At 32.9% G+C, this 18,753-nt stretch overlaps 3 protein-coding genes across 8 annotated transcripts; 2 read left to right on the plus strand and 1 right to left on the minus strand.

The window, feature by feature from the left end:
- Positions 1–468: 468 nt before the first annotated feature.
- On the plus strand, positions 469–4,769 carry LOC123198841 (disease resistance protein RPP13-like). 2 transcript variants are annotated; one of them, XM_044613633.1, is made up of 3 exons: positions 469–620; positions 1,484–1,724; positions 1,772–4,769. In XM_044613633.1, exon 3 carries the CDS (start codon positions 1,849–1,851, stop codon positions 4,549–4,551), a length of 2,703 nt encoding a protein of 900 aa, XP_044469568.1. In that variant the 5' UTR covers positions 469–620; positions 1,484–1,724; positions 1,772–1,848; the 3' UTR covers positions 4,552–4,769. The 2 variants fall into 2 exon arrangements, with proteins under 2 accessions (XP_044469568.1, XP_044469567.1); XM_044613632.1 differs by having other exon boundaries at positions 1,484–4,769.
- A 2,908-nt stretch (positions 4,770–7,677) lies between these two features.
- On the plus strand, positions 7,678–12,244 carry LOC123199400 (disease resistance protein RPP13-like). Of its 5 annotated transcripts, XM_044614376.1 has the most exons (3): positions 7,678–7,878; positions 8,728–10,965; positions 11,149–12,244. In XM_044614376.1, the coding sequence occupies exons 2-3, from the start codon at positions 9,093–9,095 to the stop codon at positions 11,793–11,795; spliced, it is 2,520 nt and encodes an 839-aa protein (XP_044470311.1). In that variant the 5' UTR covers positions 7,678–7,878; positions 8,728–9,092; the 3' UTR covers positions 11,796–12,244. The 5 variants fall into 5 exon arrangements, with proteins under 5 accessions (XP_044470311.1, XP_044470307.1, XP_044470308.1 ...); XM_044614372.1 differs by having other exon boundaries at positions 7,681–7,878; positions 8,728–12,244; XM_044614373.1 differs by having other exon boundaries at positions 7,681–7,878; positions 8,738–12,244.
- A 1,245-nt stretch (positions 12,245–13,489) lies between these two features.
- Positions 13,490–13,969, minus strand: LOC123199021 (chaperone protein dnaJ 20, chloroplastic-like). Its single transcript, XM_044613818.1, has one exon. It carries the CDS (start codon positions 13,967–13,969, stop codon positions 13,490–13,492), a length of 480 nt encoding a protein of 159 aa, XP_044469753.1.
- Between the last annotated feature and the right edge of the window lie 4,784 nt (positions 13,970–18,753).

Below are 18,753 nucleotides of genomic sequence, written 5' to 3' on the forward strand. Positions count from 1 at the left end.
CGAAAAGAGGAGACGTCAGAGAGGAAGAGACGTCATTTGGAGATCGTCGATCATTGTTAAAAAATTTAATTTGAAAGTTTGGAAGGGGAAATCTTATTTTTAAAAACTTGGATTGAGAGAAAATTGTTAGTTTTTAGGGTTTGAGGGTAAAAATTAAATTAAATTTAAGGTTATTTTTAATCTTACAGATAAAATGATGATTTTGTCCTTGAATCCGTTAACCTGACTTTTTTTTAATAGCCCATAAGTAGGCAAATGGGTTTTTCAAAGTTAACAGGGGGAATTAAAACAATAGCATACCTTGGGTGGGAAATAGTCCTTTAGCCAAATTAAATAGGCAATTTGACAGTGCCTTAATTAAAAAATTTTAATATTCTCGGTGTGAGAGAAAACGAAAGATGAATTAAATAAATAAGGTTATATATTACAGAGTCTATAATAGTAAGGGGCAAAAGTTGTGTCCAAATTTTAGTGGGGCAGTGGACATTTGCCTCTTAAAACGCGTGGTGAACCAGTAGGAGAGAGGAAGGGAGACAGAAACAGAGAGAAGGAAGAAACAGAGAAAAGAAGAAAGAATATAGAAAGGGGAGAAGAAAAATTAAGAAGAAGAGAGGACGAAGGTGAGTTAAAACGCATTTCTTTAAATTTTGGAAGTTTTATGTTAATTATATGCCATTCTTAGTTTAAATAGCAACTTACTACTGCTTAAACTGTTGATAATTTTAGAAAGCAATTCCCAATTTATTATATATGCGATAAAATTTATGGTTAATGGTAGTTTGATAAGTTATGAATATGATGGGTAAATGTTAGATAAACTTAATTTATAATTATTTTTGAAGTTAAGATTTAATCAAAATTTGAATAACAAAGTATATGAGAAGAAAAATAGAGAAAGGAATCGTGTGTAAATTATAGCGACAGTATCTTGGCTAACCCTGTGACTACTGATTAGGTTTAGATTTAATCTAAGCTGCTTGAGCTTGTTTAAGCCTAAGGATTGGGCTGAGTTTGAGCCTTAACTCGTTGATCTCAAATTGACTCTTTTGGATTTGAGCCAATTTTGAGTTAAGCCTTATTCAAGTTTGGTCTGGATCAAATCCAGCCCTATCTATGACTTAGAATTAGTTTTAGCCGTGCTGCTATATAATCACATGTTTAAATGCTAAAACTTAAACATGTTCTAGTAATATTACAGAATCAGAGATGAGCCATTGCAGAATACAATTGATGATAGTTGTAGTAATAGATATAAAAATACTTAAAGATGAGCTAGATAAGAGTAAACAGTATAGTATTACTTATACTCTACTTGTTAGAGGGAAAATTCAGATACGATCTAATTAAAGATAGTAAAAACAGAATTACAACAAAGTTTATTCAAAAGTATAAAAGCACTTGCACTTAAATATTTTATGAAAATGTATTATAAATTTTTTTCCACTCAATGGGCTGTAGCTCACTTTTTCCCCCCACCTTCTAGATTGTAGCAGGATTCATGCGGGGTAGTTCATGATTTCAAAAGTTGGCCAATGTGATGTACATTATAGAGGGTCATTGCATAATGAATCCCATGAGTTTATCAGTTTTCAGAGCATAGTCAAAGCATTCAGCTAACACATAGCCTGTCAGTCAGTGTTTTACGGGGTTGTATTGGATCTCAAGGAGGGAATCAGGACCAGTCCTGTCATATGATCGGTTGCTAAAGCACAAAACTCAAAGAAATTTATCCTCCTCTTGAATCCTCCTCTGAAGCACAAAACTCAAAGAAATTTATCCTCCTCTTAAATCTTCCATCTCTAAAGGGAGGAATACCTATTAAAAAATTTGAGCTGTAGCTTGGGAACCATGGTGGATGCAGTAGTGTCGCTTGTAGTGGAGAGGGTTGGGGACTATCTCATCAAAGAAGCAGCCTTCTTACAAGGTGTAAGAGGTGAAGTGGAGTCTCTGAAAAAAGATCTGGAATGGATGCTTTGTTTCATAAAGGACGCTGAAGAAAAACAAGTTGACAATCCTTTGATACGCCAGTGGGTTTCTGACATCCGAGAAATTGCTTACGGCTGTGAGGATGTCTTAGATAATTTTACGGTCAAAGTCCATGATAGAAAGTTTTCAAATGTGCTCAAGGTAGAAGAAGGGAAGACTTTTAAAAGAAGGCAAGGACTCTTTACTTCCATCAAGAAGTGTTCTTGCAAATTTGCCAGTCACGTGGAGTCCAATCTGTACATCGAAGGTAAGGAAAACGCCAGTCTCTACGGAATTGGAAAGGAGATTAAAGCACTCAAAAAGAGACTGAAAGAAGTCTCTGATAGATGTGGAATGTATGGCCTTGAAGATATTAATAAAAGGTGGGAAGCAAGCAAGCCTCTTCGTGAATTTAAGGAAGTGAGAAGAACCACATCGTTTGCATTTGAGGAGAATGTCATTGGCTACAAGGATGATTTCAGAATGTTGCTGGGTGAACTACTATGCAATGAGCAACAGCGTTCTATAATCTCTATTTGGGGTACTGGTGGTTTGGGCAAAACAACACTAGCCAAAAAATTATATCACCATGATGAGGTAAAGGACAAATTTAAACATCGGGCTTGGGTTTGTGTTTCTCAAGATTTCAATGTTGAGGATCTTCTTCGAAGAATTATAAATTCTTTCAATGTCAATCATACAAAGAAATTGAAGAAGATGGAGGTAGAAGCTTTGGAGAGAAATCTTAATGAATCTTTGGAATTGGAGAAGTTGAAGGAAGAAGCTCTGAAGAGATATATTCATGAATTTTTGAGGGAAAGCTCATACTTAGTGGTATTTGATGATGTTTGGGGGAAAAATGCTTGGGGGAGGCTTATAGAAGCCTTTCCAAGTAATGAGCATGGTAGTATAGTCATTATAACCACCCGCAATAAAAACGTTGCTGATTGTGCAGATTATGTCCATAATCTTCCATTTCTAACTGAAGAAGAAAGCTGGAGGTTATTCTATTCAAAAACCAATGGAAAGGCAAATGAAACCAAAGAAATGGAAAAGCTCGGAAAGGAAATGCTGCAAAAATGTGGTGGTCTACCATTGGCGATTGTTTTATTGGGTGGCTTATTATCTAAAAAGAGTGCACAAGAGTGGCGGTTAGTGCATGGTCACATGTGGCAACACTTGAACCGTGATTCGGATAATCATATCAACTACTTGTTGTCTTTGAGCTTCAGTGATTTACCTTATCAAATGAAGCTTTGTTTTCTCTACATGAGCCAATTTCCGGAAGATTTTGAAATCCCGGTAATGAAACTAATTCATTTGTTGGTGGCTGAGGGTTTCATACCACGAAATAGAGAGATAATGGAAGATATAGCTTATTATTATGTGAATGAGTTGTTCCGAAGGAGCTTGATTCAAAAAGATAAAACACAGAGAGGGAGGATTCTAACTTGTCGTATCCATGATCTCTTGCGGAATCTTGCAATCGAAAAAGCAGAAGAGCTCAACCTGTTTCACATTTGCGAGGTATATGAAGGATCTAATGGCTCCTCAAAAACAAGGCGACAAGCTGTTTTTTTTGGAATAGTAAATACCTTGCAGCTTCGGCAATCTAATCTCATGCGATCCCTTTTGTTCTTCAATATTGAGCACAGAGGAGCAATGGAAGACTTATTAAGGGTGTGCTGCAGCTTCAGGTTACTAAGAGTGCTCAACCTTTCGAATATTGCTGTAAAAACAATACCGCAAGAAATACGTAAGTTAATTCACTTGAAATATTTGCAATTAGGACTAAGTTTTAACAGAGATGTTCCACAATGGATTCTCAACTTAGTGAGCCTACAAACTCTGAACGTACTCGGTAATGATTCATACCCCAGGCTTCCTGCTGAAATTTTTAAATTGCAGGAGTTGAGACATCTAATTGGAAATTTTATAGGGTATTTTTGTATAGACAAATTGAAAAACCTTCAAACTCTGAAGTGCATACCAGTGGAGACTTGGATTAAAACAAATCCAGAACGGTTGGTTAATCTTAGAGAGCTGCACATAACTGGTTTTGGAAGAGAAATAAGCCAGTTTACTTTGGATTCTATTGCCAAATTGAAAAGCCTTCGGATTTTACGGGTTTATACATCAAGAAGGGAAATTCATTCCCTGAATCCACTCTCAAAATGTCTAAACCTGGTGGAGTTGACATTAAGTGGCAGGATAGAGAAAATTCCTGAAGAAATGCCTGAAATTTTTCCACATCTTGAATTCCTGGAGCTATATTCCAGTGGAGTGGTAGATGATCCCATGCCTACATTAGAGAAGCTGCCAAACCTGGCGGTGCTTAATTTAGGCTTTGATTGTTATTGTGGAACGAAACTTGTCTGCAGCAAAGGGGGTTTTCCCCGGCTTGAAATTCTAGCCATTCGTGGAAGTCATTTAGAGGAGTTGCAGGTAGCTGAAGGAGCTATGCCTGAGCTTAGGAGTTTCATCAAGTCATATGCCACAATCAATTTCAGAATTCCAGAAAGATTGGAATCCCTTCCTCGCCCATCCAACTGGGAATACGAAACTTCTGACTTAGAACAATACTAATGGTGTTTGTGTTAAGAATAAAATTTAAATTCCCACTGGCAAACTGATAGATTTACTTTTTCAATTTCAGTTTGAGCTTCTTTACTCATCAAATTCCTATTTTAATTATTGGTTGTGATTAAACTTACAAGGAAGTACAGAAAACATTTTCTGGATTTCTTGAAATCTGCTGCTTGTCTAAGTTTCAATTCAATCTCATCATGGTTTTAATTACTGTATTTATTTATGTTTTTGGTAACAATGTGAACCGAGTTTAGAGCTGGTCATTCTAGACTTAATCTGATCTCAAGAAGGCCCTCAGCTTAGATTGGTTCGGACCGTGACCACCCCTACCATATCGTGAAAATTAAAAACAGTTTGTTTTATTTTGAAAGTAATGTGATTAGTTTGTTTTAAATGTGACACTATCCATTAAAAATATTAAAAATTATATTTAAAAAAATAATTAAATAGGAATTAAAATTAAAAATTAAATGGAAAGGTCGGTTTTCCCAGGTTTATCATAAACATGGCTTTCTACATCCTTTTTAAATAAATATTTAAACAATATTTAACCAAACAAAATAGTGGTTTAATTATATATATTGTATATTCCTTCCTACATGGACTCAATTCGAATCTAACAATTTCCAAGTTTTCACTCTCCAATTCATATACATTAGCATCTCTTCTTCTCCATTCTAGTTCGAAACTGTTGCTTCAGCCCATAAAGTTGTTCTTCCCAAACCTTCTTTGGAAAACAGCCTCTCCTCCTCCTTTCTTCACCACAAAGCGGCCCTAAAGAATCGTCAAAACCAATCTCATAATCATACATTTTACGAGAAACAGGATTGGACAATGTTTTATAGGCCTGCTGAAGCTCTGTGGATTCTTCTTTGGCCAAAGAAGGACAAACATCAGGGTGACACATAAGCGCCATTCTTCTGTACGCCTTCTTTATCTCATCAAACCCTACGCTCTTTGAATTATCTAGCGAAAGCACTTGATAAAAATTGCTCTTGATGCTGCTGAAGAATGATTGTTTGATGTTATTTTTGGTTTAATAACATGTTAGACACGATGTTGTTAGGTTGGAATTCTACTAGAATTTGATTCTCAATCTGATTCTTGCCATTGATTCTTAGAGTAATGAGTTATAGTTTAGTTGTGGATATTTTGTATGAAAGAATTTGGTTCTGGCTTCATACCCATAGTTGGTTAACCAAAAAATAGTGAAATTCGACGCAGTTACAATTGTAGAAATACGCTACATGCCCATGTTAGGCTTCAGACATGTATGTGTGTCTTAGTGAGAGATAGGTTCTTGTGTGTGCTAAGACAAGAACAAGCATTTGGTTTTACACATGAGCGTGTGGTATTGGACACACACTCGTGTGTGATGACCTAATCCAACACACCCATGTAGAGAGGAAACACAACTACGTACTTTAAGGATTTTTTAGAACGTGCATGTATGGGATAACCATGCCCATCCATGGATATAAAATAATAAATTTCACCCTTAAGAGAGGAGAATGAGGGGAACAATGCGATTATGGCCCTAATGAAAGCAGACTAAGTCAGTTGATGTTTTTAAAGGTGTTTGACTATGTGTATGATGCATGGATAATGTTTTCGAGATGTCTGACTATATATATGATGACATGAATGATACTTTAGGGGTGTTTGACTGTGTGAACGACGACATAGACCCCAACCAAAGTGATTATGAGTCAAAAATATAAAACGATGTATATCATTATTTCAATCATTGAGCAATATGTAGCACGGTTATAAAAACATTAGGCTAGTTTATGTGAACATGGTACCTATATAATTATTATTCATTGGCATAAGATATCTTAACGTATAGGATACTCGTGCACCCACTAACATTGGTTGTCTTAACATTTGGGATGTTTATGTGATATTGAGAGAGGTCTAGGGTCTTACTCCTCTTTTGATTGAATATCTTTAGCCCAAAATCCGATCAACAAGTATACTAGGTGCATTTTATGTTAAACATTTGGGATGTCGTATGCTTTTATCAGACATCTGGGATGTCGACATCATTTGACATTAGTCATCCAATATGATACTACCATTGTTGAATGAGCATCGGGTGTCGAAATTATTCTGATAGACATTTAGGATGTTGGAAAAAATCTGAAATTGATAATAGAATGTCTGTTTATTGTTTTGAGTTATGTGCAAGGTGTCGAGATGTCACATATTTGCTGAATGTTTATCACTCATCGTGTTCTTTTTGTGGTTTTGTAGGTAGGTTCATAGATTAGCGACCCAACAAGAGAGTAGGTGGGTTAGCTTAGGATATTACATGAGACAAGAAAGAATATGGTCATTTGGCTTGTGGATTGTGATTTATGTTAATTTGAGTGACATTTATGTTTATGCACTTTGATATTATGTTTATATACAGATGGTATGAATTTAATTGGCTATAATAGGAAGTATTTTCAAAATTTATTAGGGTGGCACCTCTTTGTACATCATTTAGTGTGAATTTATCATGCTTAAATTGTCTATTGTTTGTATGATTGAGAGAAAAATTATAAATTAACATGTCTCTTCGAATATATATTTTGTATAGAGTTCTGTATTTGAAGATAGGTGTTATGTGTTTAATATTTATGTTTTTTAAATTTGGTTTTATACAACAAATTCTTTAATTTTAGTGTGAATTTAAGTATTTTTACATTAATAGGGAAAATTGTAAAATTTATATTAGGTTTATTATAAGTTTGATATTAAAGAAAAAGAAGAAGATGAATATAAAAAAAAAAAGGTGACTTGTGGATATAAAAATTCATTATGTACAGATACAGGTCCAAAACAGATACAAATCTATAAATCTAAGACTCACATTCGTATTTGAGCGGATTATCCATAAGTCCTATGAATGACCCACCTATTTTACCAGGTTTATAATTACCCGAATTGAGCCCTAGAACACGTATAAATGCATTGCTAACATCTTCTGTCATGAAAATGAGAAGACGATTCTTTTCCGTGTCGGTCAGAAAATAAAAATTAAATTGGCATTTTGACTGGGGCTTAATTAAAAAATTTTAATATTCTCGGTTTTAGAGAAAACAAAAGATGAAATAAATATATAAGGTTATATATTACAGATTCTAAAAATACTAAGGGGCAAATTGTATCTCCAAATTTTAGTGGGGCAGTTGATATTTGCCTCTTAAAGCGCGTGGTGAATCAGTAGAAGGAGAGAGGAAGAGAGACGGAAACAGAGAGCAGGAAGAAACGGAGAGAAAAGAGGAAAGAATATAGAAAGGGGAGAAGAAAAACTAAGAAGAAGAGAGGAAGAAGGTGAGTTAAAACGCATTTCTTTAAATTTTGGAAGTTTTATGTTAATTATATGCCATTCTTAGTTTAAATAGCAACTTACTACTGCTTAAACTGTTGATAATTTTAGAAAGCAATTCCCAATTTATTATATATGCGATAAAATTTATGGTTAATGGTAGTTTGATAAGTTATGAATATGATGGGTAAATGTTAGATAAACTTAATTTATAATTATTGTTGAAGTTAAGATTTAATCAAAATTTTAATAACGAAGTATATGAGAAGAAAAATAGAGAAAGGAATCGTGTGTAAATTATAGCAACAGTATCTTGGCTAACCCTGTGACTACTGATTAGGTTTAGATTCAATCTAAGCTGCTTGAGCTTGTTTAAGCCTAAGGATTGGGCTGAGTTTGAGTCTTAACTCGCTGATCTCAAATTGACTCTTTTGGATTTGAGCCAATTTTGAGTTAAGCCTTATTCAAGTTTGGTCTGGATCAAATCCAGCCCTATCTATGACTTAGAATTAGTTTTAGCCGTGCTGCTATATAATCACATGTTTAAACATGTTCTAGTAATATTACAGAATCAGAGATGAGCCATTGCAGAATACAATTGATGATAGTTGTAGTAATAGATATAAAAATACTTAAAGATGAGCTAGATAAGAGTAAACAGTATAGTATTACTTATACTTTACTTGTTAGAGGGAAAATTCAGATACGATTTAATTAAAGATAGTAAAAACAGAATTATAACAAAGTTTATTCAAAAGTATAAAAGCACTTGCACTTAAATATTTTATGAAAATGTATTATAAATTTTTTTCCACTCAATGGGCTGTAGCTCACTTTTTCCCCCCACCTTCTAGATTGTTGCAGGATTCATGCAGGGAAGTTCATGATTTCAAAAGTTGGCCAATGTGATGTACATTATAGAGGGTCATTGCATAATGAATTCCATGAGTTTATCGGTTTTCAGAGCATAGTCAAAGCATTCAGCTAACACATAGCCAGTCAGTCAGTGTTTTACAGGGTTGTATTGGATCTCAAGGAGGGAATCAGGACCAGTCCTGTCATATGATCGGTTGCTAAAGCACAAAACTCAAAGAAATTTATCCTCCTCTTGAATCTTCCTCTGAAGCACAAAACTCAAAGAAATTTATCCTCTTCTTAAATCTTCCATCTCTAAAGGGAGGACTATCTATTAAAAAATTTGAGCTGTAGCTTGGGAACCATGGTGGATGCAGTAGTGTCACTTGTAGTGGAGAGGGTTGGGGACTATCTCATCAAAGAAGCAGCCTTCTTACAAGGTGTAAGAGGTGAAGTAGAGTCATTGAAAAAAGACCTGGAATGGATGCTTTGTTTCATGAAGGACGCTGAAGATAAACAAGTGGACAATCCTTTGATACGCCAGTGGGTTTCTGACATCCGAGAAATTGCTTATGGTTGTGAGGATGTCTTGGATGATTTTATGGTCAAAGTCCATGATGGAAAGACTTCAAACGTGCTCAAGGTCGAAGAAGGGGAGACTTCTAAAAGAAGGCAAGGAGTCTTTACTTCCATCAAAAAGTGTTCTTACATATTTGCCAGTCACATGGGGTGCAATCTATGCATCAAATGTAAGGAAAAAGCCAGTCTCTACAGAATTGGAAAGGAGATTGAAGCACTCAAAAAGAGACTTAAAGCAGTCTCTGATAGATGTGGAATGTATGGCCTAGAAGATATTAATAAAAGATGGGAAGCGAGCAAGGCTCTTCGTGAATTTAAAGAAGTGAGAAGAACCTCATCGTTTGCATTTGAAGAGAATGTCATTGGCTGCAAGGATGATATCAGAATGTTGTTAGGTCAACTACTTTGCAATGAGCGACAGCATTGTATAATCTCTATTTGGGGTACTGGTGGTTTGGGCAAAACAACACTTGCCAAAAAATTATATCACCATGATAAGGTAAAGAACAAATTTCAACATTGTGCTTGGGTTTGTGTATCTCAAGATTTCAATGTTGAGGATCTTCTTCGAAGAATTATAAGTTCTTTCAATTTTAATCATACAAAGAAATTGGAGAAGATAGTAGAGGAAGCTTTGAACAGAAATCCTAATGAATCTTTGGAAATGGAGAAGATGAAGGAAGAAGCTTTGAAGAGATATATTCATGAATCTTTGAGAGGTAGCTCATACTTAGTGGTAATTGATGATGTTTGGGGAAAAAATGCTTGGGGGAGGCTTGTAGAAGCCTTTCCAAAGAATGAGCATGGTAGTAGAATCATTATAACCACCCGCAATAAAAATGTTGCTGATTGTGCAGATTATGTCCATAGTCTTCCATTTCTTACTGAAGAAGAAAGCTGGAGGTTATTCTATTCAAAAACCTATGGAAAGGCAAATGAAACTAAAGAAATGGAAAAGCTTGGAAAGGAGATGCTGCAAAAATGTGGTGGTCTACCACTGGCGATTGTTCTATTGGGTGGCTTATTATCTAAAAAGAGTGCAGAAGAGTGGCGGTTAGTGCATGATCACATGTGGCAACACCTGAACCGTGATTCGGATAATCATATCAATTACTTATTGTCTTTAAGCTTCAATGATTTACCTTATCAAATGAAGCTTTGTTTTCTCTACCTGGGCCAATTTCCAGAAGATTTTGAAATCCCGGTGATGAAACTAATTCATTTGTTGGTGGCTGAGGGTTTCATACCGCGAAATAGAGAAATAATGGAAGATACAGCTTATTATTACGTGAATGAGTTGTTCCAAAGGAGCTTGATTCAAAAAGATAAAACACAGAGAGGGAGGATTCTAACTTGTCGTATCCATGATCTCTTGAGGAATCTTGCAATCGAAAAAGCAGAAGAGCTCAACCTCTTTCACATTTATGAGGTAGATGGAGCTGCTACTAGTTCCTCAAAAACAAGACGACAAGCTGTTTATCTTGGAACAGGAAATAGCTTTCAGCTTCAGCAATCTAATCTCATGCGTTCCTTTTTGTTCTTCAATATCAAGCACAGAGGAGCAAGAGAAGACTTATCAAGGCTGTGCTGCAGCTTCAGATTACTAAGAGTGCTCAATCTTTCAAATATTGCTGTGAAAGAAATACCGCAAGAAATAGGTAAGTTAATTCACTTGAAGTATTTGCAATTAGGACTAAGTTTTAATAGAGATGTTCCAAAATGGATTCTCAACTTAGTGAGCCTACAAACTTTGAACATACTCGGTGATGATTCATACCCCAGGCTTCCTACTGAAATTTTTAAATTGCAGGAGTTGAGACATCTAATTGGAAATTTTATAGGGTATTTTTGTATAGACAAATTGAAAAACCTTCAAACTCTGAAGAGCATACCAGTGGAGACTTGGATTAAAACAAATCCAGAACGGTTGGTTAATCTTAGAGAGCTGCACATATCTGGTCTTGGAGGAAAAATAAGCCAGTTTAGTTTGGATTCTATTGCCAAATTGAGAAGCCTTCGGATTTTACGGGTTTATACATCAAGTAGGGAAATTCATTCTCTGAAACCACTCTCAAAATGTCAAAACCTGGTGGAGTTGACATTAAGTGGCAGGATAGAGAAAATTCCTGAAGAAATGCCTGAAATTTTTCCAAATCTTGAATTCCTGGAGCTATATTCCAGTGGAGTGGTAGATGATCCCATGCCTACATTAGAGAAGCTGCCAAACCTGGCAGTGCTTAATTTAGGCTTTGATTGTTATTGTGGAACGAAACTTATCTGCAGCAAAGGGGGTTTTCCCCGGCTTGAAATTCTAGCCATTCATGGAAGTCATTTAGAGGAGTTGCAAGTAGCTGAAGGAGGTATGCCTGAGCTTAGGAGTTTCATCAAGTCATATGCCACAATCGATTTCAGAATTCCAGAAAGGTTGGAAACCCTTCCTCCCCCATCCAACTGGGAATATGTGAGTTCTGTCTTAAAACAAAACTGATGGAATTTGCGTTGACATATGAGAATATAATTTCTATTCCCACCTGGGCACTGCTTGACTTACCTTTTCAAGTTTAGTTTGAGCTTCTTTACTCATCAAATTCCTATTATATTTATTGGTGTGATTAAACTTACGAAGAATTGCAGAAAACATTTTCTGGATTTCTCGAAATCTGCTGCTTTTCTAAGTTTTAATTCGATCCCATCATGGTTTGTATTTCTTTATATAATTTTTGGTGATGATCCAAGTCGAGTTTGGAGCTGGTCATTCTGGAATTGATCTGATCTCAAGCTGGCCCTCAGCTCAGATCCATTCGGATCGCATCCACCCCTACCATTGTGTGAAAGTTGAAAAAGAGGCTGCTTTGCTGGGTGTTTAACAGTTTATTGTTGGTGGAAATGAATGAAGCTAATTAGACGGTTAATGGGGACTTTAAAGCGCTACTTCTATATGCTTCCCAGTCTTCTATTTATTAATCCTGGCCGAGTATTAGTTTCCTGAGAAGTTCTTTCGGCCCACCAAAATTTGGTACATTTATGTGCCTATACCTATTCTGATCTGCCTGGAATGATTTTTAGTTCATACCCATTATTTGCGTTAACAAGTTTGGAACTATTTTATTTTTTTAATTAAAGAGACTGAACTTTTCAACATTTTTATTGAAAGAACTAAACCCTCATATTTTTTTAGAAATGTGATTAAATTTTTAATATTTTTTATTAAATATACCAAAAAATATGGTTAGAATTTTATTGTTTTGTTTTGTTTTATTTTAGAAGTAATATTATTAGTTTGAGACCTTCAATAAAAAATAGTGAAAGTTTAATTGCTCGTATGAAAAACTCTAAAACTTTTTCGTGGCCGATTGGAATGATTTTATAATTCTTCATTATTGTAATCTTAAGACACAAAAGCCCTATCATGAGTCTCAAACCACCTCATAACCAATGACATTCTCTTCAAACGAATTGGATGTCGGTTTTCTCGGCCCTTTTCCGTTTGTTATGAGCAAGGCTTTCTACATCTCTCTTAGATAAAATATTTGATCGGTATTTAATGAAACAAAATTATGGTTTTGTTCTGTCTAGTGTATATTCCTTATCAAATGACCTTAATTTGAATCACAATAATTGCAAAGTATTTTACTCTATAACCAATCAGCCTTTGCACTTATTCGAATTTGAGCATTTCAAAAATTTACAAATCATGTCAATATGACGGTCTGATTAGATTGAACCAACCTTTGAATTGCAGTATAGAACTATTCACCTGATTCATCCTTAGGTAAATCCGGTTTGATAGTTAAAATGTGTTTAAACATTGATTGGACCAAAATGATTATTGGGTCTCAATTTAACCGGTTCGACCGACCAGTGTAGGATTTTAAACACTGAAATTACTATAATATTCTAACAATTGTTATTGCCTTATTGGCCTAATAATATTACCATTCATAATAAGTTTTTTTTTCCTTTTATATATCATAGGAGTCTACACTTTTAGCTCTGCAAGATCTTAAAAAACATACTCTTTACATCACAAATTACATAAGAGTTCACGTAAGATGCGAAGCAAAATGGTGCTTAATATTTACAAAAAAACAAATATTTTCTCACCAACGAGAAGTACGTAAGAATAAATCACGAACAAAAAGACGATAATGACGATTAGAATTAGCTATATAATTCATATAATTAACATTTCTTCTTCTCCATTCTGATTCGAGACCGTTGCTTCAGCCCATGGAGTTGTTCTTCCCAAACTTTCTTCGGAAAACAATCTCTCCTCCTCCGTTCTTCACCACAAAGCGGCCCTAAAGGGTCGCCAAAACCCATCTCATAATCATACATTGTACGAGAAACAGGATCGGACAATGTCTCATAAGCCTGCTGAAGCTCAACGAATCGTTTTGTGGATTCTTCTTTGGCCAAAGAAGGACAAACATCAGGGTGATACAGAAGCGCCATTCTTCTGTAGGCCTTCTTTATCTCATCAAACCCTATGCTCTCTGAATAATCGAGCGAAAGCACTTGATAAAAATTGCTCTTGCTCCCTCTATGCACAGCCGTTTTGCATGAAATGGGGTTGAAATTGCATGCAGTCTTTTGCCTGGGCATTGTTTTGTGGAAAATTCGATTTGGGTTTGTTGCAATAGAATTCATTTGCAACGACATGACTTTTTTCTTTTGAATAACGAGAGAGAGATGGATTGAAGATGAACGAGCTGGCAAAGATAGAGTTGAGGAATGATAATTGATATATAGTCTGTATTAGGGTGAGTTGGACTTGGCTTTGGATTAAGATAAACGAATAAAAAATGGAAATTGAAGTTGTCATTGGCGTTGTCCTGCAAAGAAAATTAAATGAGAGTTGAATGTAGCTTTAGCATGAAGTAATCATCTTTGTCCTTTTTAGGTATTTCTTGGCGCCTTGTCTTTTTAGGTATTTCAAGGGGTGGATTCGATTAAGACTAACTCGAATTTGAGCTTATTTGAATAGGCATACAATATTATTGAAAATTATTAGTGGAATGAACAATATCATTAGAATGGTGAATGATAATACCAACAAGATAAACAGTATTACTGACTAAAGAAATTAATCGATCTCTAATCAAATTGTTAAACTGAGTCATAGATTCAATCTAAACTCCCTAAGTATTTCCTCTAACTTGATCAATTGACTGCTTAATTTTAAACTTAAAAATAATTAAAGGGCTAATCTCATCTTATGTGCATTGTTGGATCGCAAGGATCTCATATGAAATAGCAAAAGAGTAATCTTATGTAGAGAATCGTCTTATTCATGTACATTCCAATATTTTATGGTGGAATTTAATTGAATTATGTGATTCGTACACAGTAGGAAAATTGTTTTATTGGGATGAGACTTTCTTTGACACATCTTTAGAATTAAGAGTACATCTGATTCAAGCTATAGTTTCGTTTGGCTCGAATTGTCTAATCTTGTCAATATGATTGTACCTGAGTTTGTCTCGTCAACAGTTCTTATTTTTCAATAATTTTTTGGATTTGAATTATTCTTCTTCTTTAAGGGTTTTTTTTTTTTTTCAATAATATTATTCATTAATCAAGTAAATTAAATTTAATCTCAAATTAATTATTGTGGATTTGAGCTAGATTCATGATACAATACCCACTAATGTCACAATTCATCATTTTCCCAATGATTTCAAGAATAATTTGTTTATCATGTGTATAAAAATGGTACTCGTAATCAAGAAAAATAAAATCTTCTACCAATATCATCGTTAAGGTTATAATTAACATAAAAAGAATGTCCTGCTTATGAATTTTTTCTTTTTCTATTAATTTTAATTTGTTTTCAACCTATGTTTTCAAAACTTGAACCTAACATTGACTCGATTAAAAGATGATATATATCTTAACTAGTTCGATTGATAATAAATTAAATAAACATTACAATAATATATAACCAAACAAAATTAATATGCTTCCTGAATGGTTGGAGTGTGTATAATTCAATTCAAATCATAAAATCGAATCGAACCATCTAAAAATTATGGTTTGACTTGGTTTTATTTATAAAATGGTTCAATTTGGGTTAGAATTTTTCAAACTATTTTTTTAGTTCAGGTTGCGGTTTGAACCATTTTCAAATCGAATCAAACCATAAACCATATTTTTATATTATATATATATATACATTTTTTTTTTGACAAAAATATTTCAATAAGTAATTAGGTGTACAACTTGTTTTTTTATATTTATTTTATCTATTCTATACATGTATATTGTATATATATATATTTTATATTTTTTTTACATGTATATATTATGTTTTAGAAAACTATAATTCAATTAATTTTATTAAAATATATATATAAATAAATGATTTTAAAATATTTAAACTATAATAGTCAAATCGTGTATCATATTGTATGATACACTTTTTAAAAATTAAAATAATAAATTACTAATAAAATATTATAATTGAGACGTCATTATTTTAAAAAATATCACAAACACCTTTAATATTTTAAAAGTTTTCATATACACCCCTCATACATTATCATTTTTTCTAAAAAAATGTATCATTTTATATAGATAATATGTATTGTATCATAGGATATATATTATATCGTATGATATGTTTACCATATCATATTAATTTGATACATCTTATGATACCTATCATTTTTTATATATATCATATCATATCGTAAGAAATAATACATATCATGTATTATAAAATACTGATGATTATAGTTTAAACCATAATCCAAATCGAATCAAACTGTATTTTTTTAGTTTGGTTTGGTTTGACATGAAAAATTTTCAAACTATTTTTTTCAGTTTAGTTTGAAAAATCTCTCAAACTGTATCAAATCGAATCATACACACCCCTATTGAATGGGCATAAAGACAAGTTCTATAAACTAGTCTAACAACACGTATGGTTTTACAAATTAATTAATGACCTTACATACAAATGAATTTAACTAAATTTGGAATTAATTCTAAATAACCAGCTTAATTAATAAAGTTTGTTTCATTGTCTTATACTATGAATCTAGCTGCTATAGACAAATATAATTCAACTACCTTAGACCATATTATATACCAAAAATAATAAAAAAATTTCCCAAAAGATTCATGGCCGAAACGATTTTTTTTTTTTTTTTTTGGTTTTATGGTTGTAACATTTTGTTCTTATTACTTGTTTTTTTCCTCTCAGCCGGCCAGCCTCTTCATGCGTGCATTATTTTTTTATTAATTAATCTAAGCACTTGTTATTATTATTCAATATTTAAAAATTAACTTAAATAGGAGATATTATAAAATTTATTAGCAATAGGTCATCCTAATTAATCACAGGGCTAGCTACTTCTTGAATAATGTTATATGTATCCAATTTTGAGTATTTTATTAAATATTCAGATAATATATTATTATGTGATTGAATATTACTTTATCCTTAATTTAAAATTATTTAATCACACGATAACATCTTATTTAGGTACCCGATTGGATACTGAAAACTGAATGTATATAAATTGTTGTTTTTTATCAAACATAATGAGAATTTCATATGTTCAAGGTCTTATTTCATGAAATATTTATACAATTATGGGATTTTTTTTTATGCATAAAAATATTAACACTGGCTGCTTAATTTGTAGTTGTTTGTTTCTTGAAGATAATAAGTGACAAAATTAAAATTAAGCACAACTTAAATTAAATATTCATATCTTCAACTAGTTTAAAGCTTCACATTTCTGTCTTACTTGAATAAGTCCAACCAATGAGCCATAACCAAGAACAAACAATGCCAAGTTTCCTAGAAAATCTTTTGTCTGTTTCAGAATAGTTGGTGTTTATTGTTTAATGGATAATTAATTCATTATTTGGTCAATTATTTATTAATTAAGTTCCTGTTTTGATGCCTCAAAACCATGAGCTCTATACACAAGACCATCCAAATGGATCATGAAGGATTTTGAATACTCAATAAGGGCCTGCCAGCCTTTCTTCTTTATATTATTTTTCTTATTTACTTGATTAATTTGTAACTTGTTGGCATTCGACTTGCACTTGAAAATTAAGAGCCGGCAGAGTCATTTGGCTGGCCAAATTAGGTAAAAATATTAGGTTAAAGAGGCCATAGAAAGAAGTGGGCAATTACTTGACTAGTTAATTCAATTACCAAGGACAAGTTGTGTTAAAATAAGTTTATATGTCATTGCTATTTACTTGCAATTAGGAGTGGATTTGATTCGATCTGAGATGAGTATGGAGCCAGATCGAACATTGATCAAAGCCATAATGTCTAGTTTGAGTTCTGATTAGTACACGATATCACCAAAAGACACTCGATATGATGAACAAATAAGGTAGTCCCCAACCAGGGGGATCCGCACTGAAATCAGACCTAATTGGTCCGAAAGCTAACTCTTTTTGCTTGGCAGTTTGGAGTGGAAGCCCAAGAGCCACCTCAAATTCAAGCCCAAAGTGAACTCAACGGTTGATTGCTCACCTCTATGAAGTTCTATTCTAGCAATAATGGTAGATATTTTTATTTATCCTCACAGCTCATTTTATACAAGCCATACAAATCATATGATAAGATTGAGCTATCTGCAACAAAAACACTCAACAATGATTGGATTTAATAAGAAAATAACGATACAATACTTTTTTTAATGTGGTTTGACCAATAATTAAAAAGTCTATATCTACAGTTGTGTTATTGATTATTTTGAAAAAATAATGTCAAAATTACAAAGGTGTTAAACGCTAAGTGTTTTTTTGATACGTACAATCTTTGTACAATTTTGAATTTATTGAAAGAGAGATTAGTATTATATATATATAACTGAATAAGTAAAACGTACTATTACGAATCTTAATGGGTGTCATTATCGAATGAGCATGTACTTCTAATAGGAGTGTGCATACTCTAATTTGATGCAATTTGAAAACATTTTAAAATCAAACTAAAAAAATATAGTTTGGTTTGGTTTAGATTACAATTTGAACATACTAAAATCATTCACTTCTCAATATATATTATTTAATAAATTAATTAAATTATAGTTTTTTATAACATAATATATATATATAAAGAAAATGACGAAATAAATATTAAAAAAAAGTTATACACTTAATTACTTATTAAAAATTTTATAAAATATATTTATATATATATATATTTAAAAAAATTATGGTTTATAATATGATTTGATTTAAAAATTGTTCAAACTGCAACTTAAACTGAAACTTTTTTTCATAAATTTATCAACTCAAACAAAACTATTTTCATAAATAAAACTAAACCGTAATTTTTTAATGGTTTGATCTGATTTTACGGTTTGAATCGAATTATATACACTTTTAACTTTCAATTTGATAGAGGGATGATTATACTTCAATTGTACTTGATAAAGTCCTAAAAAATGGTTTTACGATAATAGAAA

This window comes from Mangifera indica, chromosome 16 (assembly GCF_011075055.1).
Source record: "Mangifera indica cultivar Alphonso chromosome 16, CATAS_Mindica_2.1, whole genome shotgun sequence".
Classification (NCBI taxonomy): Eukaryota; Viridiplantae; Streptophyta; class Magnoliopsida; order Sapindales; family Anacardiaceae; genus Mangifera; species Mangifera indica.